Genomic DNA, 27305 nt, shown 5'->3' with positions numbered 1-27305 from the left:
GGAACAGCCTGCCTCAGTGGCAACAAGCTCTTCTTTGCTAGAGGTATTGATGCAGAGGCTGGGTGAACATCTGGCAGAGATGATGAGCTGCATTCTGCTTTGCAGAAGCAGGGAGTTGGACAATATGACCTCCAAGGTGCCTTCTGAAGCTATGATGTCTACGACCTTGGAGGGGCGTTTGTAGGGGAGAATTGGCAAGTGAAAGGAGAGTTAAGCTATTCTCCCTCTGAAAACTGCATCCTGCCTTCCCAAAAGTTGGCAGGCACGTGTTTAGGAAACACACGTTTGCTGGCATACCATAGATCCACCCGACTCTCGTCAACTTTCTTCTGTCTAAGAGAAAAAGAACACCTTCTCAAATATTTCTCTGTCTTCTAACCACCAAATCCTGCCATTTCCTTGTTGCTCTCTTCCCTGCAAGTGGCCTTTGAGTTGTAGGTGCTTCTTCTTTATCATCAGCCCACCAAAACATTCACTTTCCCCAAGGGATGGATTTCCTCAACTCAAGTTTCCCACATACACAAGTTGCCATCCCTGATCCCAAATGGTAACCAACGACCAGCATCACAACTGCCGCGTGGCATTTTCTTCTGCCCTCTCTCCAAATGCATGTCCTCCTTTTAAGAAGAAATGCAGTCGCATTACCCAGAGAAGGCAGCTGAACAACCTTCTCTCTCCCCCACCCACCGCACCTTCATCTTACAGAAGCATTCAGAGCTTCCCAGCGCTGTGAAGGCATCACCGATAGGCAAGGTGCGCTGTCCTTTGTGTGTGTCATGCCTATCGCTTTCCCCCCCTGCCTTCTCCTCTAACTTGCACCTTGGCCACCAAAAGGAATTGTCCATGGGTTAAATCTACACCCAATGTATCAAATGGCCCCCTTGGTTGTGCTTATTGAGGCTGATTGATTAGAACAGCAAATTTCACACCTGCCAGGCACACATTACTTAGGATTTGTGCACAGAACTCATTTGGCTGCTGTACTAGGAACTAAGGGCTGTGTTTAACTCTACTAACCTTCATGCTTACATCTAAGCAGTGACCACAGGTAAGCAGGGACCTTACAGAGGTTTGTTGCAGCAGCCCACCTCTTGCATAACATGGAGACAGACGGTGGCATTCAACTATGCTTTACTCGGGGTAGACCCATTGAAAGGAATGGACATTAGTCATGTTAGGTGACCAAGATGAGCAAGGGTCTGGAAACCAAGCCTCGTGAAGAATGGTTAAGCCTGGAGAAAAGGAGGCGATATGATAGCCATCTTCAAATATCTGAAGGGGATCACATGGAAGTTGGAAACTTGTTTTCTCCTGCTCCAGGGGGCATGACCCAAACCAATCAATTCAAATAACAAGAAGGGAGATTCTGACTAAACATTGGGAAGACCTTTCAGACGGCAAAAGCTATTTCATGTTGGTGTGGACCCCTTCGGAAGGTGGTGGACTCTCCCTTCACTGGAGGTTTTTAAGCAGAAGTTTGAGGGACATCTGTGAGGGATGCTTTAGTTGTGATTTCTGCGTTGCGGGGGGTTGGACTACATGACCCTCAGGGTCTCTTCCAACTCTACAATTCTATGAATCCCAGTGGGTCCATTCTGATTAAAACGTAGCTGAATGCCGCCAGGAATGTTAAATTACTTGGTCTGACTGTGATCCAAACCCTGCTGCTAGCATCACTGGTGCACACATGGAGCTCTTCATTTGCTGCAATGCCAGAGAATGTTCTTCAGCATTCCCCAGCACTGAAGGAAACACGGGAGACGTTTCTTGCGCACTACTCCATGTATGCCTCAGAACCCTACATACTTCTGGCAAAGGGCTCTCGTCCCTTCCGCATTTCTTTTTTTTAGCTTGGAATTGACGGACAAATCAAAACTTAAGGCTTCAGTCCTAAGCATGCTTGGAAGGAAGTCCTGTTCAAACCCAGTGGGATTTGCTCCCAGGCAAACTGATTGAGGACCAGGCCGCGCAGATTGTGGTATAACCATTTGAAAACTGACATAGTTGTGCAGGCAGCTCTCTCTGTATCCCAGGATGCATTTGGGAGAGTGTTTTCCTACCACAACTTCTACCTGATCTGCCACAACGAAAGCGAAAGGTGCCACAAAAGAAGGCATAGTTGGCCAGACAGAGGCAATGCCACCATGAATGTTGTTTTGGCAAAAAGAGAGAGAGAGAGAAAAGAAATAAAAAAAACCCAGAGACATGAAATAATCCAAGCAACTGTTTTAGAACTGCCCAGCACTGCTGGGGTCACACTGAAGGAGACGGACGATGGATGGGTCACTCTTGGCTCCTCGAATAAACTCTTCCAGAGAAAGTTTTCCTAGAAAATAAACAGAGATGCTGTTTTGGAATTCTATAGTGGACAAAGCATCTTAAGAGCCGCTTCACACACAACATTCATTCCTCCATGTTTCGGAAAAGACTGAAGACACTGCCATAGGTAAATGCACCTGGGATTACTTCCATGCATACGAAAGCTTCTCGTTCACAAAATGCACTGTTTCTTTTTTGTTGAAACAGTTCTGATTGGGCAATTCTCACAGGCTGCAAGTCAGCAAACCTAATAGTGGCTTGTGAGCCTGTTGTTGAACGCAAAGGTTTATCCCACCACCAAACCAATGAGCACTATCACCTTTAACCCAGTTCCAAAAGCCTTTCTGAAACTGATCTGCTGCATTAGGAATTATCTATAATACAGGAGAAAAATAATATTTTGAGTCAGCCAAGGCATTATAAAAACTCTTACACCAGAATTCACTTTCTTTCTTTCTTTCCTTCCTTCTTTCTTTCCTTCCTTCCTTCCTTCCTTCCTTCCTTCCTTCCTTCCTTCCTTCCTCCTTTCCTTTCCTTTCCTTTCCTTTCTCCTTCCCTCCCTCCCTCCCCCCTCCCTCCCTCCCCCAAGGACACCTACACCTTTCATAGACTTTTAATATATTTCTGACTTCAGATCTCAACATCACCAGCGTTGTAAGATAAATATGTGGGCACCAGTCACTTTCCCAGAGTTTAGTAAAATTTGGTTCAGCTCTGAGTGACAGTGGGCTTGGGATGAATTGGAGAAAGAAGGAAAAAACATTTAGAGTGGTTTCCTAGCACCTGACCTGGGAGCAGATCCAGGGTTCGAAGGACCAGGAAGGAGCTTTCTAGCACAATAACTCCAAGACAGCCTCCTGTTGTGCCATCAGAGCCCTGATTTGTGACCTGTGCTTCCTGCAGGCTTCTATTCAGCTGTGATTGCTTCCGGAAATTATGGGCCAAACTGCTAGCCTGCAAAAGCTACCCAAAAAAGCATAGTTTGACCTTCTATGGCTTTCTCATAATAGTGTAAACAGTCAGCACTGCACAGATCCTTGAGAGCCCAGTTGCTACATACATATCAGGGGCCTCATTAGCATGGACTTCCTTCTGTTTATTCAGTCACTCCAGCTGTTTGGCAGGTGTTTGAGAGGCCAGAACAAGCAGAGGCCAGCAAGCTAAAGAGAGAGGATACAAAGGCTATTTACCATCCCGGTTGGTGTCCATCTGGCGGAAGATTTTCTCTGTTCTTTTCTCGGGTGTCGATTCGTCTTCTGGCATCTTCATAACCGAAGAAACCATCTTGTAGATTGCCTAAGAAGTGGGACACAAGGTAGTGATGATCACTGTTGTGATTCCAGAGACTACTCTAGGATGTGGGGGGTCCGTGCCCCCATTCCTTTACGCTGGGGAACAAGTGCAGGGCAATGCAATGCATGTTTACTCAGAAGCAGGTCCTATTGAGTTCAATGGGACTTACTCCCAAATTAAACGTGCATAGGATTGCAAGCCTTAATTCCCACCAAGCTCACAACTACCCCACATTTCTAGCTCTTTTACTTCTGCTTACCGACCCAGTACACCTTCCAGCCCTGTTATACTTTAAACAGAGAGGACCAATATGTGCACAGAAAAGCATTTATCAGTTTAATGGAAAATTAATGCTTGGTTACGGGACGCAGGTGGCGCTGTGGGTTAAAGCCTCAGCGCCTAGGACTTGCCGATCGAAAGGTCGGCGGTTCGAATCCCTGCGGCGGGGTGCGCTCCCGCTGCTCGGTCCCAGCGCCTGCCAACCTAGCAGTTCGAAAGCACCTCCGGGTGCAAGTAGATAAATCGGGACCGCTTACCAGCGGGAAGGTAAACAGCATTTCCGTGTGCGGCTCTGGCTCGCCAGATGCAGCTTTGTCACGCTGGCCACGTGACCCGGAAGTGTCTTCGGACAGCGCTGGCCCCTGGCCTCTTGAGTGAGATGGGCGCACAACCCCAGAGTTTGTCAAGACTGGCCCGTACGGGCAGGGGTACCTTTACCTTTACCTTAATGCTTGGTTAATATAGTCAAGTATTTCTCTCTTGCCTCCATCAGCTGCTGGCATTGTAACAACAGTTTTCCTTCAGTCACCCCAAAGTTATGAAAAATAATGTGGGATGAGCAAATGAAATATTGGCATTAATTGAAGCCAGGTGCAGAAACAACGGGCATATTCTGCAATTAAAATTATCATTATTTGTTGGAGGCAACAGCATTTATATATTTAAGGATTTGTTCTATCCTGCCATTACATTAATATTTTCAAGGCAGCTTACAAAATATGTTAATTAAAAGCAACCATAAAACAAAGAAAACCTTATCTGATTTGTGTGTGTTTTTTTAAATCAATTTTTAAAAAATTGTTTTGATGAAGACTCCTAAGCATGTTAAAATTGTACCAGCTTGAACAACTGCTATCCCTTACATGTTCCAGAGGCTCTGATGACTACACAGAGCTCTCCAACCCATGAGGAGTTCTGTTCTTTTCCATTAAGGAACAAGGAACATCCACCAGGATGAGTGTTAAGTTGTGGGTGAACATATCAGACGACACAGGGATTCTTCAAACAGCTCTTGTTTATTCACAGGCCAGAACAGAACTGAACTGAAGGGTTCAGTCAGCCTGCTTATATAGAGCTCCAGTAGAACGCAACAGTAACCATTTTCTGTAACTATCCAATCACTGAACATCACTTTCGATCCCTTATTTGCATATGTGGACCTGAACTATCTACAGTGTCCCCCTGCTGGCCCAGAGTGAGAACTTCAGTACATAACAATGAGCAACTTTGGATTCAACTGATCTCTGATACAATGGGCTGAATCCTACCTTAGCTGGTGTTGTGTCTCCAACCCTGGCTCAGGCAAAAATACCTCTGTGTACCTTGCTTATCCCAGCTCAGCTGGGGCTCAGCTAGCTGAGCCAAGGCCAATGTAAGTTCCCCACAAAGGGGCATAGAACACTATTTTAAAGGCTTGTTTCCCTTCTGCCACGCTTAGGCATAGCAGAAGCAGCAGCAGTAGAGACACCACTAAGTGGTGTTTGGGACGGGTGTAACTTTAAACTGGCTTAACTTACAATGGCTTGTTTTATGCCAGCTTCTTATGCATAGGATTGCCCCTTAAGTCCGCTGTACTATCCTTTAAATCTACTGTAAAATGTGGTCTACCGTGCCTCTTCAAGAGCACATATCTATCTATCTGTCGGTCGGTCTATTGGATTTATACACTGCCCTTCATCAAAAGATCTCAGGCCAGTTCACAAGATAAAAAGACGCGATAAAAGCAAAAATAAATAGTTAAAACAGGAACAAACCAAGAAAAATAACCCCGCCTCCTACAAATGCATTTAAATGATGTTATGTATTGAAGCTCTCACCCTGGCCACCAGAGGTATTGTGTACAGTGGTACCTCGGGTTAAGTACTTAATTCGTTCGAAGGTCCTTTCTTAACCTGAAACTGTTCTTAACCTGAAGCACCACTTTAGCTAACGGGGCCGTCTGCTGCTGCCGCGCCGCCAGACCCCGATTTCTGTTCTCATCCTGAAGCATAGTTCTTAACTTGAAGCATATGTAACCTGAAGCGTATGTAACCCGAGGTACCACTGTATATAGTTTTCACTCAGGTCCACGTAAGTTAATTTAGGCGGGAAAGCCTATAAAAGCAGGCCGGCTGAGCTGTTCAGTTCAGTTCAGTTCCAGCTTACTATAAAGAACCACTTGGAGAAATATCTGTGTCGACTGCTATGTCCACCCACAACTTAATAAAGGAGGCACACCAAAAGGGCCTCAGATGATGAACACAGAGTCCCAGTGTGTTTATACGGAGAGAGGAAGTCCCTGAGGTCCTGAGGTCCTGAGCTGTTTTAAGTTTCTTCCCATTGCACACATATATTCTTTATTACGGCCCGAAACAAACAAAAACAGTTTCAAAAGCAAAATGCAGCAGAGATACAGGGGGGGGGGGGGAAGATTCCAAGGCAGTCACTATGTTTTATCCAGAGGATGTTGATTTCTATTTCTTCCCACTGCAACTTATCAGGGTGGGCAATCTGAAGGCATCCTTTATTTGAAGGGCTCTTCTGTCCAGTCTTCCCCACCATGGCAAGAGGTATTGCATTTCTATTTAAATTATAGCACTCTTTTCTAAATTGGCACACACACAGATATGCATATTTCATAAATCGTGACCCTGCAACCTATGACTGCTATATAAACTTACCCAAATAGGCAAACTTGCTCCAGAGAGTTTAGAGCAATGTGGACCAGGTGAAAGATTGGTGAGTGCTACCTGCTGGGCAGGAGCAGATGCTCTGCTTCAGTGCTCCTCTAGCTCCTGCCATTACCTTTAAATTCAAACCCAGCATGGCACAGATTGTCAAAAGTAATGAAACTCAAGACAAACTCCGTTGTGTGCATGAGAACAAGCTGGAGAGGCTTGCTATCTACAGCAGATGAGCTGCTCAGCAGTCTTCACTCCGAATGGGGTTCAGGATACAGTGGTACCTCGGGTTAAGAACTTAATTCATTCTGGAGGTCCGTTCTTAACCTGAAACTGTGCTTAACCTGAAGCACCACTTTAGCTAATGGGGCCTCCCACTGCCGCCGTGCTGCCAGAGCACGATTTCTGTTCTCATCCTGAAGCAAAGTTCTTAAGCCGAGGTACAATTTCTGGGTTAGCGGAGAGTGTAACCTGAAGCGTATGGAACCCGAAGTACCACTCTTCTGGATAGAATCAGCTACATAAGAATGTTAGAAAGATCCCCGCTGGATCCGACTAACACCCATCTAGTTCAGCATTCTGTGGTTTCCGAAATGGACCACTGATGCAACCTGGGTCATGGTGCACCTGGATGAGATCGGGTGAATCCACTTTGGAATCTGAGCAGAGTAGATTCCTCCCCCCCCTTCTACATGCACACCCAGGAACACACCAGTATAAACAGCCATTCATTGGCTCTCACACTTTGAAAGGGTACCAAGAGTTTTATGGCTGCTTTCTACTATAGTTTTTTTCTGATTAAACTCCCATTTGGAAACAAGAACGACAACGTATTTTTCTAATTAAGGGTAACATGGCTTTCTCTGAATCAGATAAAGTGTATTTTGTTTTATTTACTTTTCAAATTGATAAGCTGCTCCACAGTCTGAGGCCATCAAAGCAGTCAAAAATAAAGGATCATGATAAAAAAAAAGATAAAGATAAAATACACTTTCTAATCATTTCTACAGATGTGCAATTAATATTCCATCAACAACTAAGGATTGGGGGGAGGGGAAATTACTTAAAGTGCACACAAATATTCCTTTATTAGTGCAAATTGTATTAGAGGAAATTGCTTGCAATGATTGAGCACGAAGGAGAAACACACACACACACACACACACACACACACACACACAATGCATATACATTTTTCACATGGTCTTTCAAAATAAAAATTAGGAAACTAATGTAGAAATGGGGAGAGCTGAATTTAAGATTGAGAAAATGAGAAGTGGAAAGAAACCAAAATGTACAGATTTGTCCATCCCTATTCATGAAACAGACAAGAGATCTGTCCTGCGGTCACAGAGATAGGAATTCTAGCTGACAAAGAGCCTTACAATTTATTAGCTTGATGTGTTGAACCAGAGGAAGGAAGCTGTTAGGTAAGACACAGCTTATTCCAAGAGTCTATTTGAAGTGACAGGTACAACTCCAGGGAGGTGCATATTCAAAGATCTAGGCAGGTCTGGGTGTTTTACTTTTCAGGTATGGGGAAACCTGTGGTCATCCAGACTGTTGGACTTCAGATCCCGTCATCCCTAAACAATGGTCATACTGGCTACGATTGAAGGGAGTTGGGAGCTCAACACTCTCTGGTGGGCCACGGGTTCTCCAGCCCTGCAGTTGTTAAAGATGAGCAATGACAAACCTAGACAGCATCTTAAAAAGTAGAGACATCACCTTGCCAACAAATGTCCGTATAGTAAAAGCTATGGTTTTCCCAGTATGGAAGTGAGAGCTGGACCATAAAGAAGGCTGATCGCCGAAGAATTGATGCTTTTGAATTATGGTGCTGGAGGAGACTCTTGAGAGTCCCATGGACTGCAAGAAGATCAAACCTTTCCATTCTTAAGGAAATCAGCCCTGAGTGCTCACTGGAAGGACAGATCCTGAAGCTGAGGCTCCAATACTTTGGGGACCTCATGAGAAGAGAAGTCTCCCTGGAAAAGACCCTGATGTTGGGAAAGATTGAGGGCACAAGGAGAAGGGGACGACAGAGGACGAGCTGGTTGGATGGTGTTCTTGAAGCTACCAGCATGAGTTTGACCAAACTGCGGGAGGCAGTGGAGGACAGAAGTGCCTGGCACGCTCTGGTCCATGGGGTCACGAAGAGTCGGACACAACTAAACGACTAAACAACAACAAAAACCTATGGAAGACCAAGCATACTGAAGGCTTTATTGCTCAATCATTGTTCATTAAACGGCATTCTTTCTTTCTTTTTCTTTTTGAAGGAAAGAACAAACATCTTGGAAGTAACACCTACCTGAACTATTTCCAACATCTCCGCCTTGCTGATGTAGCCGTTTCCATCTAGGTCATACATGCTGAATGCCCATTTCAGCTTCTGCTCCAGTTTCCCTCGGGATGTTACGCTCAAGGCAATGATAAATTCTCTGAAGTCTATCGTTCCGTCGCCGTTCGCATCAAACGTGCGGAAGACATGTTCGGCAAATTTAGAAGCGTCCCCGTAAGGGAAAAAATTCCCATAGATTTTCTTAAACTCCTCCATGGACAAATGTCCGCTTGGACAGTCTCTCAGAAAGCCTTTGTACCATTCCTGGATTTCGTGTTCTGTAAAATCTGTGCTTTCTAGCAAATCCTGCATGACTTCGGGGCGCAACTTGCTGTTCTGTTTCCCCATGTTGGAGTCGGGATCTTATCTAGGGAAGGGAGGTGGAGAGAAAAGCAAGTTAATGAATTGCTTACAAAACCGGAGGCCGGTGATGAACGTTGTGGGCCTTCAAACAGTCTGATAAAGGGTTGATTTGAATTAACAGTTTAGTTGAACCAGCTCAGGGTGCCCCTTGGTGTAGCATCTCAAACCAGGATCTCAAAGAGGCCTGTGTCTGCCAATGAAGACAAGCTGACCTTCATTGCTGACTATTTCCCCTCAAAAGCCACTTCAGGAGACTTGGGTGGGGGCATGAGAGGTTGCAGTAGGGAGTAGCTAGGGATCTCCTGGTGCTTACAAGAAAAGCACTATGTATTGCAAGTGGACCAAACTTCAATTAATGATTGATTGCAAATTATGGCACATTGCAAGTTCCTGTATAATACAATGATATAGGAGGCTTCAATAAAATATTAGCTTTAAAAACTGAATAAACTAAGGCCTGCTACTAAGATTTCCCCACTGCTCATTTGAATCAATGCGCAAAATTCTGCCTCTCACTCTCTCTGGCCAAATAGCTGTGCCCACCCCCCACCCCTAGTCTTTATGCTTTCTTCATACAAGAGGATGAAATTTCTTGAGGCGAGGGCCTGGCAAGTCAGGATCAGCCCAACTAACAAGGCCTTGAAGTTGTCCATCAACAGGGAGACCCTGGACAGCAGACTGAGTTGTCACCCGGTGAGATTTCCTCACTACAATGGAACGTTGTATTTCTATTTAAATTACAGTGGTACCTCGGGTTAAGAACTTAATTTGTTCTGGAGGTCCTTTCTTAACCTGAAACTGTTCTTAACCTGAGGTACTGCTTTAGCTAATGGGGCCTCCCGCTGCCACCGCCACACGATTTCTGTTCTCATCCTGAAGCAAAGTTCTTAACCCGAGGTAATATTTCTGGGTTAGCATAGTCTATAACCTGAAGCATCTGTAACCCAAGGTACCACTGTACTGCACTTATTTCCAAGTTTGCATTTGTACATATAAATCCGCACACATATTTTATGCAAATCTGCGTCTTCTGTCGCCCTCCTTTTTTGGAGTTTCAAAAGTGGCTGAATGTCATGCTGAGATCCCTGTATTGCAGGGGGTTGAACTAGATGATCCTTGAGTCCCTTCCAACCCCTCAATTCTATGCTTTAGTGGTAGAACATGGCCTTTGCATGCAAGAGGTTCTTGGTTGAATCTGCAGCAACTCCAAGCAGAAGTGGGGAAGATTCCCACTGGAAATCTTGGAGGGCCACTGCCAGTCACTGCAAAGTTTGTAAATAATGCTGAGCTGGGCGGTGGAGCAGTCGTCTGACTCAGAATTTAAGCAGCTTCTTTCTATGCTCTTTTGACAGCTATATAAATTATTGCAAAATCATACTAAGCACCAATTGGTCTAGCAATACTAATCTGATGTAAAAATTACATTTCCACTGTAGAATGTGGAATGTTAATTCAAATACCAATGCCAAGATTATGTTCTTCATCAGGCTCCTATAAATGTTACAGTCAGAAGCTCATGAGATTACTTTTTTCTTATGCATAATTCTTTTAAGGTAGAAATCAAAGTTATGGGATGTCATTAGGGCAGAAGATTAAGGATTAAACATGAAATGTATTTTTCATTCCCTGCATATCCCTCATGGGTCAGGTTTCAAAACCAATTAGTAGCTATAAATTGGTTTAGGCAAGATTCTTTAAAAATCTCTTTTTTTAAAAGCCCAGCCAATAAGAAGTATAGCATTGATAAAACTGGAAAGCCTTTTTTCCTTAAATTAACCATTAAATACCCAAATGCAGCTCTAATATCCAATTTTTTCAATTAAATCATCAGAGCTACTTCCATGGAACGAAAATTGCTACATCCACGTTGCAAAATGGGTCCAGCAAAGAGCAGTGCCTTCAACCATTAAACATTGTTTCAGAAGGCAAACTCTTTGCATTAAAGGGCAGTTTAATTAATTTTCCAAAGAGTTCCAAAAACAGGACACTTAGAAAGGACCCCTCAATTCCATTGTTGTTGTTGTTGTTGTTGTTGTTGTTGTTGTTGTTGTTGTTTTTAAAAAACACAACAACATTCCTTTGGATACTGATTATTCCCCAGTAATTAGGTCTGCCATCTCCCAGGACATAACTACCTTATGGAATACAGTGGTACCTCGGGTTAAGAACTTAATTCGTTCCGGAGGTCCGTTCTTAACCTGAAACTGTTCTTAACCTGAGGTACCACTTTAGCTAATGGGGCCTCCTGCTGCTGCCGCGTCACCGGAGCATTATTTCTGTTCTCACTCTGAAGCAAAGTTCTTAACCCGAGGTATTATTTCTGGGTTAGTGGAGTCTGTAATCTGAAGCGTCTGTAACCTGAAGCATCTGTAACCCAAGGTACCAATGTACTTTTTTTTTCTGTGATCAGAAAAAAATGAATTGGACAAATGAATGCCACAAATTGTGTATTAAAAGCACATTTATAATTAAATGTATTTTAAAGTGGGGACTATCAGCAAGTTGTGTACATGTGACTCTGAAGGCAAAAACACTGAATTGCCCCCACCCAGCAGATCTTCAATTTTTCATTCCATAAATATCCCACTTTCCTCCAAACCTGTAAGGTAGGGTAGCCTGAGAAGTGGCGACTGGCCTATGGTCACTGAGATAATTTCATGGCCAATTGGAGACTGCAGCCCAGGAGTTCCAGTCTGACACGTTAAGCTACATCACACCGACTCTTACTGGGTTTTTAATTTTTATTTATTTGATTTTAGTATGTGAGAGCAGGCTCAAGAAATCTTGTTGTGTGCTAAAATTCTGTCTTTATTTTCTTGGCCTTCCCTGCTTGCAGCAAAACTCTACCTGTCTAACTTTTCTATCTCCACTTGAGCATTCGGTCACCACCACTGGAGGTCTCACTCAGCAACCCTTCCTTACAACAACTGGATTGACTCTCAAAGCAGCTCTTGTCATAGCCTCTGGCCTCAATGCCCCCCTTTGGCTCAGAGGAAGACTCAGAAGGGGGGGAGGCATCACCCATAACCCCCTTGCCCCCATTCCAGGATTCTAGGTCAGAGGACAGAGTTTACCTAGGGCTGCCATACATTCGGGATTTCCCAGATATATCCAGGATTCATCCTTCAGAAAACCCAGATGTATTGGAACCCATGTTGGAATTTCCTTAAAAATAGCTCAAAAACTTCATTTTTGGGGGGAGATTTAAAGCTCAACAACTTTTGCGTCAGGATTTTCACTTTTTGAAATGTGGCATCCCTACTTTACACTTGAGTCTTCAACCCCAGAGGACACCCAACCCAATGCAATCCTCATTGCTCCCACACTGTCTGGGCCAAAAGCTAGAGAATCGGGCAATGGACCTTTAAGAAACAGAAAGGTCCTCAGAAGGGGTGCAGTTGACAGCAGGTCCAGACCAGCTGACACTGGTAAGGCCTCTCCATGCTACTGAGATATAAGTTCTCAGTGGGTGAGTTTAAGCCAAAGTGACCTACATAGGATCTGGACAGATAGAGCGCTGCTGGTTGTGATCTGGCACAGCCTACCTTGGCTTGACTCTGTTCTCCTGGATGTGACCTGCTTGCCGTTCCAGTAAGTGCCACAGCTTCAATTGAGGCTCTCCTGGATGCCTTAATCTAAGCCAGGACAGGGCAGGTATGGTTGCTATGCAGTGCATTTCTCCAACCAAGAAAACTCAGCAGCAAAGGAAGGAAACTTGAGGAAACCAAATGCCAAGTTTCAGCAGAACCTACCTCACAGGGGCAGCTCAGGTAACCCACTACAAAAGGCTAGAAGGAAAACAATGGGTGTAGACATAAACCTAAAGTACCTCCGATTGTGCATCCCTCCAATGCTGTGCTTAATCAGGACGAGAGCCCAACGATCGAGGGCCGGCCCTCTCATAAGGCAGAGTCAGGGGGTTGCTTCAGGTGGCAGATCTTGCGGGACAGGGAGGGGCAGTGTGGGAAAATAGCCTTCCTCTGCCCCCTAAGCTGCCGTGTTACTCTCAGAAGGAGAATGGCCCACAACCAGTGTCAAAATCCGATTCAACTGCCAACCCAACAATCTTCTGTATCTGAAATAAGGGTGCTGTCTTATTCTGCATCTCAGGCAGGGGGCTTTTGAAGATAGAAGCATATTCTGCCAAAGTGTTTCTGAAACTTGGGTCTCCAGCTGTTGTTGGACTACAACTCCCATCATCCCCAACTAAAAAGGCTAATAGTCAGGGATGATGGGAGTTGTAGTCCAACAACAGCTGGGGACCCAAGTTTGAGAAACACTGCCTAGGATCACAGATTGCCTGCTTGAAAAGGCCAATTGCTCAGCCAATCTGACCCCTCCTTCCAGGAGCTCATGGCCACACTGAACACAAGCCTCTCGCCACAGCCACTTACAACACATTTGCACTTAGGTGTTTTCGAGAACTTTGGTTCCAGATATCATCACAGCTAGTGCACCAGGCATTTGGAGACAGGCATGGTTCTCTGACTGAGCTCCACAGCCAACAATCAAGAACCATATTTATCACAGGGGTAGTCAATGTGGCGCCTTCTCAGGTATTGTTGAATTGCAGTTCCCATCATCCCAACCCACTAGCCATGCTGGCTGTGGCTGATGGGAGCTGTAGTCCACAAAATCTGGAGAGAACCAGATACTGAGTCACTGTGTGAGCAGAGTCATCAGGAAAAGGGCACAGACAGGAATCCAGCAAATCACTGTCCTTGCATCACCTCTTAAGAGTGGACTGATCCTCTGAAGCATTTTGCTCTGTGGTGACAATTGCCCATCTCCTTTGGATCCCAATAGTTTGTTGGGTGAGTGTGTGTAGGATATTCCCCTTCTACTTCCCCCTCCAAAATACTTGCAGTTCCTTTGTAGAACTAGACTAGGCAATGCCGTACATAATGAGGGTTTTGGCGGTAGCATTCACTGCTTTGTACTTAATTGCCTTGAGCTGCTTAATGATGCTCAACATGGCTTCTCTGTTCAAACGATGCACCTAGCGACATCAATATATTTTCCTCTCAAACAGCTTCTTCCTTTCTCTCCCAATAGCTTCTAATTCTGATGTCTCCGGGACTTGATCGTTAATGCAGACTCACTCCAACAGCACACAGTCAATGCTCTCTGCATCTCATCATGTACAGTACATCGAGCCATTGCACACCACAAACTCTCGCTCTCCGATATAGGAAGGTGCATTTGACAATTAACACTGCAAACCAATCCAAAAGAATGTGTGTCAATAATTCACAACAGGCTATCGGAGTAAATTTCAAGCTCTCCAGTTTCCTCTCTCATTCTCTATCTTGTCGCTGTTCATGAGCTCAGGGTATTATTACCTTTAGCAGCTGCTCACTTCTGCTTTGGGGAGGGGCGCTCAACCAAAGCACAGCTAACAAACTGGAAACGATGTCTGGCGAGGCTTCCCAGGACTTAATGTTTCAGTCCATTACAAGCACTTCAGATCCACTCCAGAATTTCCACTGGAGTTTAAGGGGGTCTGCTTAATTTTCCAGCCTGGTGTTTTCAGAGGAGAATTTAGCCTGCTTATGGAAAAAGTGCTTTTAACAAAGGTGAAATCTCATAATATATTGAAAGCCTTTACTTTAAATCTACTTCTAACATGGGACATGGGTGGCGCTGTGGTCTAAACCACTGAGCCTCTTGGGCTTCCCGATCAGGAGGTCAGCAGTTCGAATCCCTGCAATGGGGTGAGCTCCTGTTGCTCTGTCCCAGCTCCTGTTAATCTAGAAGTTCGAAAGCTCCCCCAAAAGTGCAAGTAGATAAATGGGTACTGCTCTGGCAGGAAGGTAAACGGCGTTTCCGTGCGCTGCTCTGGTTTCAGTGTTCTGTTGCGCCAGAAGCGGCTTAGTCATGCTGACCACATGACCTGGAAAAACTGTCTGCAGAGCGGACAAACAATGGCTCCCTCGGCCTGTAAAGCGAGATGAGCACTGCAACCCCAGAGTTGTTTGCGATTGGACTTAACTGTCAGGGGTCCTTTACCTTTTTACTTCTAGCACTGCATTTATTACACTGGCAACGCCCATGCATTCCTAGTGGCAAGTCTTTCTCCCACCACAAGTGGCAAACAAGAAGCATTTGCTATGGATGAAAAACAAGCAGATTGAAAACAACACCAGAAGAAAAAAACAACATTTGGGACTCCAAGCCCCATGGTGGCCGGCAACACGGGAGATATAAGGCTGGCTCCAACGATAATCCTGCTCACAGTGGTCCCATTGGAATCAACCAACATGACTTAACGTAGGTCCATTTATTTCAGTAGCTCTGCTCTGAGCAAAGTTTAGGAGGATTTATGAATTGTAAACCAACTATTATAAGTGTTTTGTTTCTTGCAGCCTATAGTGATGGCATTAGCATCCTCGTAATTGCAATGCTTTGAGTATTAATTGTGCCAGCATAGCAGAAATTTGCCTCGCTGAACATAACCCCAACAAAAAATCCATCATCTGTAGCTTCCTGCCATATGTTGAATGGAACGTTACCGTCATTCCCCATCTTATTCCAATACAGGAATATTGTATTACACATGCTATACTTGTGCACGGCCCTTTTAAGAGGGTTGCCGCTAAATAAATAAATAGATGGGAGACTGAACACCTTCCCTTGCTTGGGGCTGCTGCCTAGAAGTTGCTCTCAGCTGCTCACTTGCTGTGAGGGACTGGAAGGGAAGCTCAGGGCCCAGCCGCCTCAAAAAATATATTCAGGGGCCCAAAACTGCCTCGGCCCCTAGGAGTCGACAGCCCTGCATGAGCATTACTTCTGAACAGGGTCCCTGTTTTCCAGATTTCTGAACTGGTGTAGGGTTTCCTTTCTTGGTGCTTGGTAGGACAATACAATGGCTGAGCTTGCCAAGTAGTAATAAAATATTGTCTGTGTTTTCCCAGCATTTCCTACCCTAGACATTTAGATAATGGCACAATATGAACCAAGCACAGGCAGCTACACTGCCAGAAGAGCAATAAATGCCACACTGTGGTTGAACTACATTTTTAGAAAGCTAAAACGTGTTCTTAAAATTAAGACTTTAGCAGTAATTCACATCATGCAAAGAATTTCCCCCTTATAGCTCCAATGAAATGCTAGAAGTAAGACTGTAACATCATATAAAGGAAGAAAGATTCTCCACTAGTTAAAAGTGTGCATGTTTACCGTTCCTCTGGGCAGGGACTGTATTGCTACTATGAAATTGCACATTGCTATTTGCTCATGTTGGCTCACGCTGTGCACAACCTAAAAGCAAACCTCCCCCCCCCCCCCCCAGCTCCCAAGTCTTTGTCCTTTAAAAAAGAAGGGGAAAAAGAGGATAGTTCAAACAGGAGCAGCTGCACACATCCATCTTCTTCTTTTTTTAACCAGCAGCTTAGGGATGTTTATGGATTCCAACATCAAAAGAGAAGCCTTTGTCCCTTTAGATTTACTCTGGCATGGATGTGCTACAGCTGCTCTATGCTGTCTCTTACTTCTCCTTATCATTCTTTTGTGCTCTCCTGGCAGGAGGCTGGGGAACAGCAGCAGCAGCAGCAGCAGCAGTGCTTTCATCAGCGGGGAGGATGCGACTTTAGAATCAGGACAGATCACCTGAGTACTGTGTAGCAAAGAGTTTTCAGACTTCACGGATGCAGGTACACAGGGTGGTATTCAACGCTAGTCCTACTCAGAACAGTTAATGGACCTGACTAACTTACGTTCCTTAATTTCAGTGGATCAGCTCCGAATACAACCCATAGCTTGCTTCCAGTTGAAACACATATTGATTGGTTTTGCACAAAATCTGCAGAGGGTTATACCATGTTTGCACTCAAGCATAGGTGCTGGCTCCTAGGGGCTGAGGCAGTTTCATCCCCCCATATTTTTTAGGGATCCAGGCTCCATCAATATTCAGAGGATATTGCGTCACGATGCATCAGCCCCTGCTGGTCCTCTGGAGAAGCTGGTGCCTCTGTCCTCAAGTGATTGCACTTTCCATTGTAGTTCCCCCCCCCCCATTACTTTTCTTTTCCCCCTGAAAATCTTTTTGCAGTCGATGATTTCTTGCTTTCTATTGCAATTCAATTTATAGAAGATATTTCTTAACAGCCTCAATCAGTTTGGTGACCTATTTATTTACCAGTATTTGATTTCTTACCTGTCCCTCACCATAAGGGTAGGCTACAGCAATTTAAAAATACAATATTAAACATTGGGAAGTATTAAGCTAAGTTTTACTCAGGAGCCCACTGAAATTAATGGGGCTAACTTCTTCATGTCTGCTCATTTTAATGGGCCTACTCTGATTCACTGGAAGGACAGATCCTGAAGCTGAGCCCCCAATACTTTGGCCACCTCATGAGAAGAGAAGACTCCCTGGAAAAGACCCTGATGTTGGGAAAGATGGAGGGCACAAGGAGAAGGGGACGACAGAGGACGAGATGGTTGGGCAGTGTTCTTGAAGCTACAAACATGAGTTTGACCAAACTGTGGGAGGCAGTGGAAGACAGGAGTGCCTGGCGTGCTCTGGTCCGTGGGGTCATGAAGAGTCGGACACGAGTAAACGACTAAACAACAACAACTCTGATTAAAACTTTGGAACACCCATTATTTCAGTTGCTCACTATATTATTTCATTCATGGCTATAATATTACAGTTGGATATGGCAGGATGGCAATACTCTGCAACTTAAGACATCCACCAGCTCATTTCAAATCATTGTCAATCCCATTCACGCTTGCATTGCTGGTACTGATGCACCAAGCACTAGCAAAACAGGCCACCTCACAATGTAAGTTTATTGCACACTAAATTTGTTAAAGCCTAACATGCACATTGATTTCTTGCTGTTGTAGATCCTACCATAGCCTTGCTGAAATGGTCTCATGAAATACTCCAGAAATGAGTGGGGGTAGGAATCAAAATGAATTTCTGCAGGGAGAGGGGAAGTTCTCCCAGCAGCAGTGGCATAGGTCCCCCCCCCCCCTTTTTTGTAGGTGGTCATTCTTTCTTTACAGGAAATGCATTGTTACCCTGTCCACTATTTTGCATCATCTGGAAGGGCCAAAACCAAGCATCGCTCTGGGGTATTGGAGGGGAGGTGAATAGCAACCACCACACAAAAAATGGTGTGGAATTTTCAAAGGAATATTCTGTATAGCGTGGCTTTTCTTTTTCAAGCAGTTAAGCAATTTTCTCAGAAGAATGTCGTCTTCTGAGCAATTTCAGCTCCTCCCTAATCTCCACATAATTTTAACAGTGTTTTCATTTTTGTTAGATGAAAATCTAGACTCTGCAGCTAACTGAGGGAGATTGAATCCCATTTTCGAGATTTCAAAGTAAATATAAGAAACAGTCTCTAAAGGACTGCCAGCATAAAAGACACATAGTGGAGTCAACTTTTGTGGGCTAGATGAAATTTCCTTGAATGCATGAAGTGTTATAGACAGATAGATACACACACACACACACACACACACACACACACAAACACACACGTGTGTGTGTCAGGGAGCTGTAAACAGTGAGACTCAAAGGCTTGAGGATAACAGCTTCATGTAACACATGCCACAATAAATCTGCTAGTTTTTTAAGGTGCCACTGTGTGTGTGTGTTTCATAACAGAATGCTACCCTTCCAGCATTCAGCAAATATGGTACTTTTTGGAGATTGAACTATCATTCTTGAGCATGCAGACTCAAAATTCTCCAGTGGGAATAAAGCTAATGTAGAGAAAACCCCAACATATTGTCATAATCAGAGTTCAATCTTGACAAGCTTAGCTTGATTCCCCCAAACACTGCTTGGGTAGATTTCATGAAAATCTGTTCTACTCTCTCAAACATATGGGATAAAAACTTAGTTGTGGTCCTTCAGACATAATTTTGCTCTCTAATTTCCTCACCATGAAAATAGCAGAGATGCAGGAATGCACACTGCTATAAAATACTCGTGTCAACCAACTGAGAATCACCCATGTTCCCACAGCCCATCACCATTGGGGTACATCTAACATGCCCATTTTGTATCTCTTTTGATACCAGTATGTTATGGTTTCTTCCAAAGAATCTTGGGGGACTGTAGTTTGGTGAGTGTGCTGAGAAGTCTCTGCTAGAGATCCCCAGTCCCCCACCATAGAACTATCTTTTCCCAAGTGTAGATTAGCAAATTCTTCCCTGTTGCCTGCAGATCTTATTTGTTGATTGGCCCAGGTTGCACAGGAACGAATCTATGAAGCCCAGCTTTAACTTGCTAAGAGCAATCAAGTGCTAACAATACAGCAAGGTGCCCTTCCGATATCACAGCTGGGCTGTGGAAGCTGCTTTCTGTGGGATCATCCTATGCACCTGCTGAAAAGTTGAAATGCAGGACCTTAAGGTTACTCAAACCATTTTTTATTGTTTGTAAATTCCAATGTGTATCGGCCTGAGCTATAGCTCCTGGACTCCTAACCCGTGGATCAGAATACAGCTGCTACCCTGCAGACTCTGCCCTTCTCTGAATTTTGTTATGCAATTCTCAGCTCAGAATAAATGTACCAAAATGCATATAAAATGTATATAAGGATTACATTACGTTTAGAAATGCTTACTTCGTGAGAACAGTTATTTAAACAATAATGACAGTACCGTAGTACTAATAATATTTGAATTAGGTATTTCAACAGATTATATGAATAAATCAAACTTATGTATGAAAAAACATGGAGCAGAAATTGTCATCCTGCCAGTGTGTGTGTGTGTGTGTGTGTGTGTGTGTGTGAGAGAGAGAGAGAGAGAGAGAGAGAGAGAGAGAGAGAGATCTCAAATGATATACAGTGGATGCTCGGGTTGCGAACGTGATCCATGCAGGAAGCACGCCCGCAACCCGCAGTGTCGCATCTGCACACATGCGGATTGCAATTCGGCACTTCTGCGCATGCGCAAAGTGCGATTTAGCACTTCTGCGCAAGCGCCAAAACCTGGAAGTAACCCGTTCCAGTACTTCCGGGTTTGGTGCAGTGCACAACCTGAAATCACGCAACCCAAAGCATTTGTAACCTGAGGTATGACTGTAGCTCCACAAGACTGGCCCTATCCATAGAATGAGGAGCTGTTCATTGTTGTAGGAGTTCCATGGGATAAACTTAGCAAAATATCGATATGCCACTTTTTCAACTGTGCAATCTTCAAAGCACAGATAGTTTAATTATTTTTCAACCATAACTTTTAATGTTTTTAGCCATGTGCATTTTAATTTTTGTGAGCTGCCTTGAGTCCTGGTTATGGGGGGAAAGGTAGGATATATTCAAAATAAAAAAAAACCCAAAGACTCCAATCATAAAAAAACACAACAAAGCAGCAACTAAATTAGTGTTGTGGCATTAAAACAAAGTTGAAACCCCCCCCCCCAATCTAAAAACAGAATTTAAGACCCAAGCAGCAAGAACATTGCAATGTCTAAAGGAAATCTATGTGGTCATGTGAATAAACACAAAATGCTTTTCTCTCTCCCGGAGAGCTGGGTTTTAAGATACTAGAAAATCAGCTGTTTTTATAGAATCTGCTGCTACAGGCTGATCATTACAGGGAACAAAGTGACTGTCGAACCATAATACTATATGATGGGAACTCTGATGGGAACGCACACAACTTTTGTACCTTCGTCTGTTTCGCTAAAGCGCAGGAAAGGCAGGAGGGTTAAGATCACAGCAGGGGAGCTGGCAAAACCCCTCTCCTCATTCCAGCTGGCCATGACTTGTGCCATTGTTTCAAAAGAAGGCTGTGTATCAAGGCCACACTGACAGGTGCTTTTAAAAAAAGAAGAAAAAGTGATTCCTTCTGGCTTCTGTGATGGGAAAAACTTAGGAACCTGAATGGATTTAGACAATTTAGAAAACTCTTCCAAATGACCAAGGATCACACTCCCAAGGGCTCAGGATCCAATACCAGTGGTTCAGCTAGGTAATTTTAGATTCTGGACTTAACAGTCTTACAGGGAACCTCACCCTCCACCCCTTCAGAGGTTAAATGTGCGCTGCTTCACTTGCCTTAAACTGTAGTAAGCTAGCCCTACTGCCCCCAAATCCTGCCCCGCTTGGTTGCCTGAGAAGCCTTTGTCTGACACAGACATACAATCAAAGGCCATTATTCGAAACTTCTTCTTCAATGTAAAAGGAAAAAATTGTAACACACTCGAGGCCTACTAATATTCTGATCTTCATTTTTCCTTCTGGTGCTTAATGATGTCTCGGTTCTTTTGCAGGAGCTGTTGCGTATCAACTGAAGCCAACATGTAGCATGTAATCTGCACCGGACCATTAGTTCCTTGCATCAGCCAACCTGGGGAACTCTCAAGAAACCTTCAGGAGAACTGTGCAAGTTCATCTCATAGCACACAAGCCCACAGTTTCATGGTATTCGGAGCATCTCCATACCTATTCAGTGGCAAGACCAAGCCTACTTAATCATTTCATCTTGTATTTTGCCTGGCTGCAAATTTTAATTTTCATGTGAGTTCACTGTTTTCATTGAACAAAATAATAAGAGCAGAAGGAGAAGCATAAATAGGTAGACTATTCTTTCTTTCGTTCTTTTGTTGCTTTTTCTTCTTTATTGAAATTTAGTTTTAACTTACGCAAAATGAGAGTTTGCTGCTGTAATGTAAGTATAAATACTCTGTATATGCCAACTTGATGTTTAATAAATACATTTTTTAAAAAATCAAATATTACAATAACTGTTTGCTTGTAAGATTTCCATTATTGACTGGGGCAAATATGTGAATTACAGGGATTTACGTTTCTGACACAATTCTCTGACATCCGTAGATAGGACAGCGAGAGGCAAACTTCTCATGCAAGCTACACCTGCTGAAATTCCATCTTCTATACAACCATCCAAGACACAGGAGCCCTGTCCTCGTATGTCTCTGACCACCTTACTTCCATCTGACAAAACATGCATAGGAGTGCCCCATTAGATTTAAAGATACCAGAGGACACTCTTGGTTTTGCTACAACAGATTAATGTGTATATTGTCCTTTGCAAATCGCTAGTATATGAGAGGAATCCTTCAGGAAATGTCCTGTGTTCTAGCCATGAGCCGACACTGGCTCAAAGGGTGTGTTTTTATATATAAAAAAATGTAAAAAGACTGAATTAGAAAATCAGCCCAGAACTCTTAACAAATGCACAGCATCGCTGAAGTAAAATTATTGGTGCGTTGACAATAACAATTCATTTGCATGAGCTAAAGCAACAATTTGCACTTTGTGGATGACAATGACGGATTGTCTAGTTACTGCCCTTAAGCTCTTATTAGTGTTGGTAAAGGGTACACAACTCAGATCACTCTGAAAGCGAATTCTGTGTTTGTGCTAACACAACTGCTTTAATCATGGGCGTGGGGAGGCATTTTGTTAAATTGTAATCCATTTTTAAAAAATTTTTAACCATCTCCCATCCTGAGGGCTCTCTTCTTTCTATACCACTACAGATCTCTCTGAACCTCTCACTGTGTTGTTGTTGTTGTTGTTGTTGTTGTTGTTGCTTTGCCTCTCTCTATTCTGTAGCACTGTATCTTCTTCTCCCTGAACCCCATAGGGACCCCACTGTCTCTTCTGTTCTCAGGTACAACTGGCATTCAATCAATGGCCTCTGGACATTTAGCTATCATGGCTAGTGGCTTCTGGAAGCTTCCTCCTCTATTAAAGCTCTCTGAGGCAGCAGCCATCACCACCACATCTTGGCCTTCTCAAAGGTGTTCAGAATCTGTGAAGTAATCACACAAGGGACAACCATAGGGATGAGTATGCTGGCTCCACCTCACTCCCATTTCATCATCTTGTTTGTCCCCAAGTTGGTGGGCGACCTTCTGAAGCATGGAAAAGAAGGAGCCTTCCAACCATCTAGGCTCCCTGTGAGTTCTGGAATGTTCCAGGAGCAAGAACATTGCCCTCCAACTTGCGGAAGGCAATGAAAACAGCAAGGAGACCTGATAGAGCACATGATTTCCCATCATGTCATTCTTCTTCACAGATTCTGGATGCCAGATCTGGGCTTTTGTGACAGCAAATTTCACAAATTATCTACATACTTTTTTTTCTTCAGTCTCTCTCTGGTACTGTGTGAGAGGAAGAGCGAAGGTTGTGTCTATCGATTTTCTCCACACTATCTATAATTTTATAGATATGCCTACTTGCTGCTTCAATCTGTAAAACTAAAACTTGGTGTTTATTCAGCACTTGCAATAAATTGATTTATTTTTTTTAGTGTGGCAGCTCCTACTCTCTTTTAAAATTAGGCAGGCACCTTTGCTATATGGTTTTTTGAAGCCTGCTAAAATCCCTTTTGTCACATGCTTAGACATGTAATTTTGTTGTGCATGTTTCTGTGGGTTTTTTAAAAAATTGATCTTGTCTCTTTCCAGGGCCGAGAGTCTTGTTAAAGGGTTATAAAGGGTTATAAACTCAAACAAAAAAAGCAGCCAGTGTACCTGGCTGCCCGCCTCCCTCTGCATGGGCCTGTCCACAGGATTGAACAACTTAGGGTGCAGTGGATCTCCAACTCATTCAGCTGATTCATGGCTCAGCTGGTTTCAGGCGCCATTAAGTCCCCAACCGAACCTCAGTTAAAGATACACTGGGTTAACCTGAGCCGAAGCTGGCTGAGTCAAGTCTGGTGTAAGTCCCCCCAAAAGGGGTGTTCCAGGGGTGTGATGGGGGCGGGACCAGAGGGAAAGGGACTTAGGTTGGACCCTAAGCTGATTCACCATGTTCATGTGACCTGGCAACCCAACACAAAACACTATTTTAAAGGCTTGTTTTCATTCTGACAGGCTTAGGCAGAGCAGCAGCCACAGCCTGGATATTGAATGTGGTTTAGCTCTACTGCAACACTAAGCTTAGGGACGCGGGTGGCGCTGTGGGTTAAACCACAGAGCCTAGGACTTGCCGATCAGAAGGTCGGTGGTTCGAATCCCCGCAACGGGGTGAGCTCCCGTTGCTCGGTCCCTGCTCCTGCCAACCTAGCAGTTCAAAAGCACGTCAAAGTGCAAGTAGATCAATAGGAACCACTCCAGCGGGAAGGTAAACGGCATTTCCGTGCGCTGCTCTGGTTCGCCAGAAGCGGCTTAGTCATGCTGGCCACATGACCCGAAAGCTGTACGCCGGCTCCCTCGGCTAATAAAGCGAGATGAGTGCCGCAACCCCAGAGTCGGCCACGACTGGACCTAATGGTCAGGGGTCCCTTTACCTTTACCTTTAACACCAAGCTTAATTTACACTGGCTTGCTCTTTGTCAGCTCCTGGTGCATAGAATTGCTCCGTAAACCTCTGCTGCCCGTCCTCCCTTCATTTGTCTTTTTTCTAACTCATGTCATCGTTTTGGTTTCTCTTTCCTTGCACCTCTTCCTGTCCCATGCTAACGAGAGAGAGAAGCACAAGTACAGGAAATGAAAACACGTAACACAGAGAAAGGAAGAGGTGGTACGCAAGAGTAGTAGGTTGGTGAAGGCTGCTCCAGAGATAGGAAAGGCAAACTTGCCTAAATCACACTATCCAAAGCAATGCCATCCTTTGATATTTGCCCTTCTCTGAATTTTGCAAAGCTGTTCTCCAGCCAAGTAATGTGTGCACAAATGCATGCGTAGTAGAGTAATTAGTACATATAAATGCATATAATAGTGAAAATAAGATGCACCAATGCATTATACAGTGGTACCTCGGGTTAAGAACTAAATTTGTTCTGGAGGTCCGTTTTGAACCTGAAACTGTTCTTAACCTGAAGCACCACTTTAGCTAATGGGGCCTCCCGCTACCATCACCAGAGCACGGAGTCTGTAACCTGAAGCGTCTGTAACCTGAAGTGTATGTAACCCAAGGTACCACTGTATTAGGGACGACAGCTTGGCAAAAATGCATTATATTAGGCAAAACTGCACACAGAAATGGAAATGTTAGAAGACATTTGCACAAAAATGCTGATGAGTTTTCATGAGGACTAAAAAATCAAAAAAATAAATAGATCACAAACTGATGCTGACATTATGAGAACTGAAGATTGGGGAAATGAGAAACTGAAAGCAACATATTTGCCCATCCCTACTTAGAGGACCCGGGAACTTGAATAATGGAGGTCAAAATTCATCCTGTAACACTGGCGCCTCCTGACTGGGCACTGCCAAGCCCTGGCAGTAATGCATTGCCAGCGTGAGAGGAGAGGCCCACGAGGCTTTTGCAAATCTCCTGGAGGAGGCCAGGTCTGAGGTTAACTGCCAAAGCTGCTTTCTCAAGAGCTGAGTGAGCCTTGACATGACCTTCAAGCCGCAGATCCGCCGAGCTTCTGCAGAGCTGTTGCCCTCGTAATGTCAGGTGGGAGCAAATAAATAAACCCATTACAGCTACCCAGCGAAATCATTTGCTCTGAGTGAGAAGTGAATTCAAGTTAAGACTGGGCTGATCTCCAATCAGACCGGTCAACAAAATGGTGAGGAAGAATGCAAATGAAAACAGAGTTGAAAAAATGATTTTTGCAGTTTTCCTCGTCATACTGCAGGACGAGCTCTGCTTACCCAATTTCCTTCTTCTTCTGTGCAACTATTTAAGAGCCCCAGAATCCTTCATATTTAGTCACCTGGTTGAAAACGGAGCGTATCTAGTTTGGGCTGTTGTTTTGACTGGGGAAGTGACAAGTCAGTTCAGTTATGCATTCTGAAAAGTGACCAAAGCTGCAATCCAACTTTTAAAAGGTCAGGGTCTGTACACCTTTAATAGTATACTGTTTATGTACAGTGGTACCTCAGGTTAAGTACTTAATTCGTTTTGGAGGTCCGTACTTAACCTGAAACTGTTCTTAACCTGAAGCACCACTTTAGTTAATGGGGCCTCCCGCTGCTGCCGCGCCGCCGGAGCACGATTTCGGTTCTCATCCTGAAGCAAAGTTCTTAACCTGAAGCACTATTTCTGGGTTAGCGGAGTGTGTAACCTGAAGCGTATGTAACCTGAAGCGTATGTTACCTGAGGTACCACTGTATTTATCATGACAAGCTACAACTGCTGAAATGCCTTCTTCCAAAAAACTATTTTTTTTTAATAATAATTTTTATTGGTTTTTTAACAAAAAGACAAACAAAATACAAAACAAAAACATATAAAAACATTTAAAACATGACTTCCCCATACCTCCCTTTCACTGCATCCTTGTTTTACAACTCTTTAGCAACCCTTCAGTCAATTTCTCTAGTAGTTTTCTTTAAATTTCCTTAATGTTAATGTTTACAGCTGTAATTCTCTATTTCTTACCCCTAGACATCTTGTCAGTCCTCAATTTTACAACAATTTTTAAGATATATTTTAAATTTCTTCCAGTCCTCTTCCACTGTCTCTTTCCCCTGGTCGCGGATTCTGCCGGTCATCTCTGCCAGTCCCATACTTCCAAAAAACTATTAATGGTGCAAGAGCCCTGCCCTCATTTGCACCTGGTCACCCCACCAATTACAATAATAAATTAAGTAACTCCACGAAAAAAAGAGCTCAGAGAGCCAAGCTAACAAATAGCATTCCTGGGATTCCTCAGCTGCCAAAATTCCCTCTTCTACACAGGTTTGAAATGGGCAGGTGCCCTGTCTCTTTCTGCATCTAGTCATCCTACAAGAAGAGCCCACTTCATTTGCTGCTGCTGCTGCTGCTGCTGCTGCTGCTTCCCAAGTCCTATGGAGCAAGTCTGTGTATCTCCATTTTAGCCACTCCAAAAATAGTAAAGTCAGGATTTTTGCACCCTGATCCTCAGTACATTAATGCATTTAGTTTTTGTTGGCATGCTTTTTCTTAAAATGCTTGAAGCAGTGTTATACTATTATAACTTAAAACATCTAAAATCACATCATCAATAGAGCAGGATGCACACAACATAAAAATACTGTTTCCAAACAGGGTACCAGAATTCTTTCACAACTGCACCACCACTGAGAAGTCCCTGCTCTTACACACATAGAGACCACAGTTTGGTGGTAGAGCAATTGCTCTACTGATCTTAGAGACCTGCTGGCAATGGGGTAAATACTACTAGGC

At 43.9% G+C, this 27305-nt stretch overlaps 1 protein-coding gene across 4 annotated transcripts in view; it reads right to left on the bottom strand.

Annotated features, from left to right (window-relative positions):
• Window positions 1–2211: 2211 nt before the first annotated feature.
• Window positions 2212–27305, bottom strand: part of NCALD (neurocalcin delta) — a 53370-nt gene continuing 28276 nt past the window's right edge. For all 4 annotated transcript variants that reach the window (XM_083749860.1, XM_083749859.1, XM_083749861.1 and 1 more), the window contains exons 2-4: window positions 8866–9262; window positions 3510–3615; window positions 2212–2326 (exon numbers count right to left, since the gene is read on the bottom strand). In XM_083749860.1, the coding sequence (XP_083605986.1) occupies window positions 2229–2326; window positions 3510–3615; window positions 8866–9243 (582 nt within the window). In that variant the 5' untranslated portion in view covers window positions 9244–9262 and the 3' untranslated portion in view covers window positions 2212–2228. The remainder of the gene's footprint in view (window positions 2327–3509; window positions 3616–8865; window positions 9263–27305) is intronic.

Source organism: Podarcis gaigeae, assembly GCF_964106915.1.
Source record: "Podarcis gaigeae genome assembly, chromosome: 7".
NCBI lineage: Eukaryota > Metazoa > Chordata > Lepidosauria > Squamata > Lacertidae > Podarcis > Podarcis gaigeae.
Note: the sequence above shows the minus strand (reverse complement) of the source record. Positions and strands in the feature narration are given on the sequence as shown.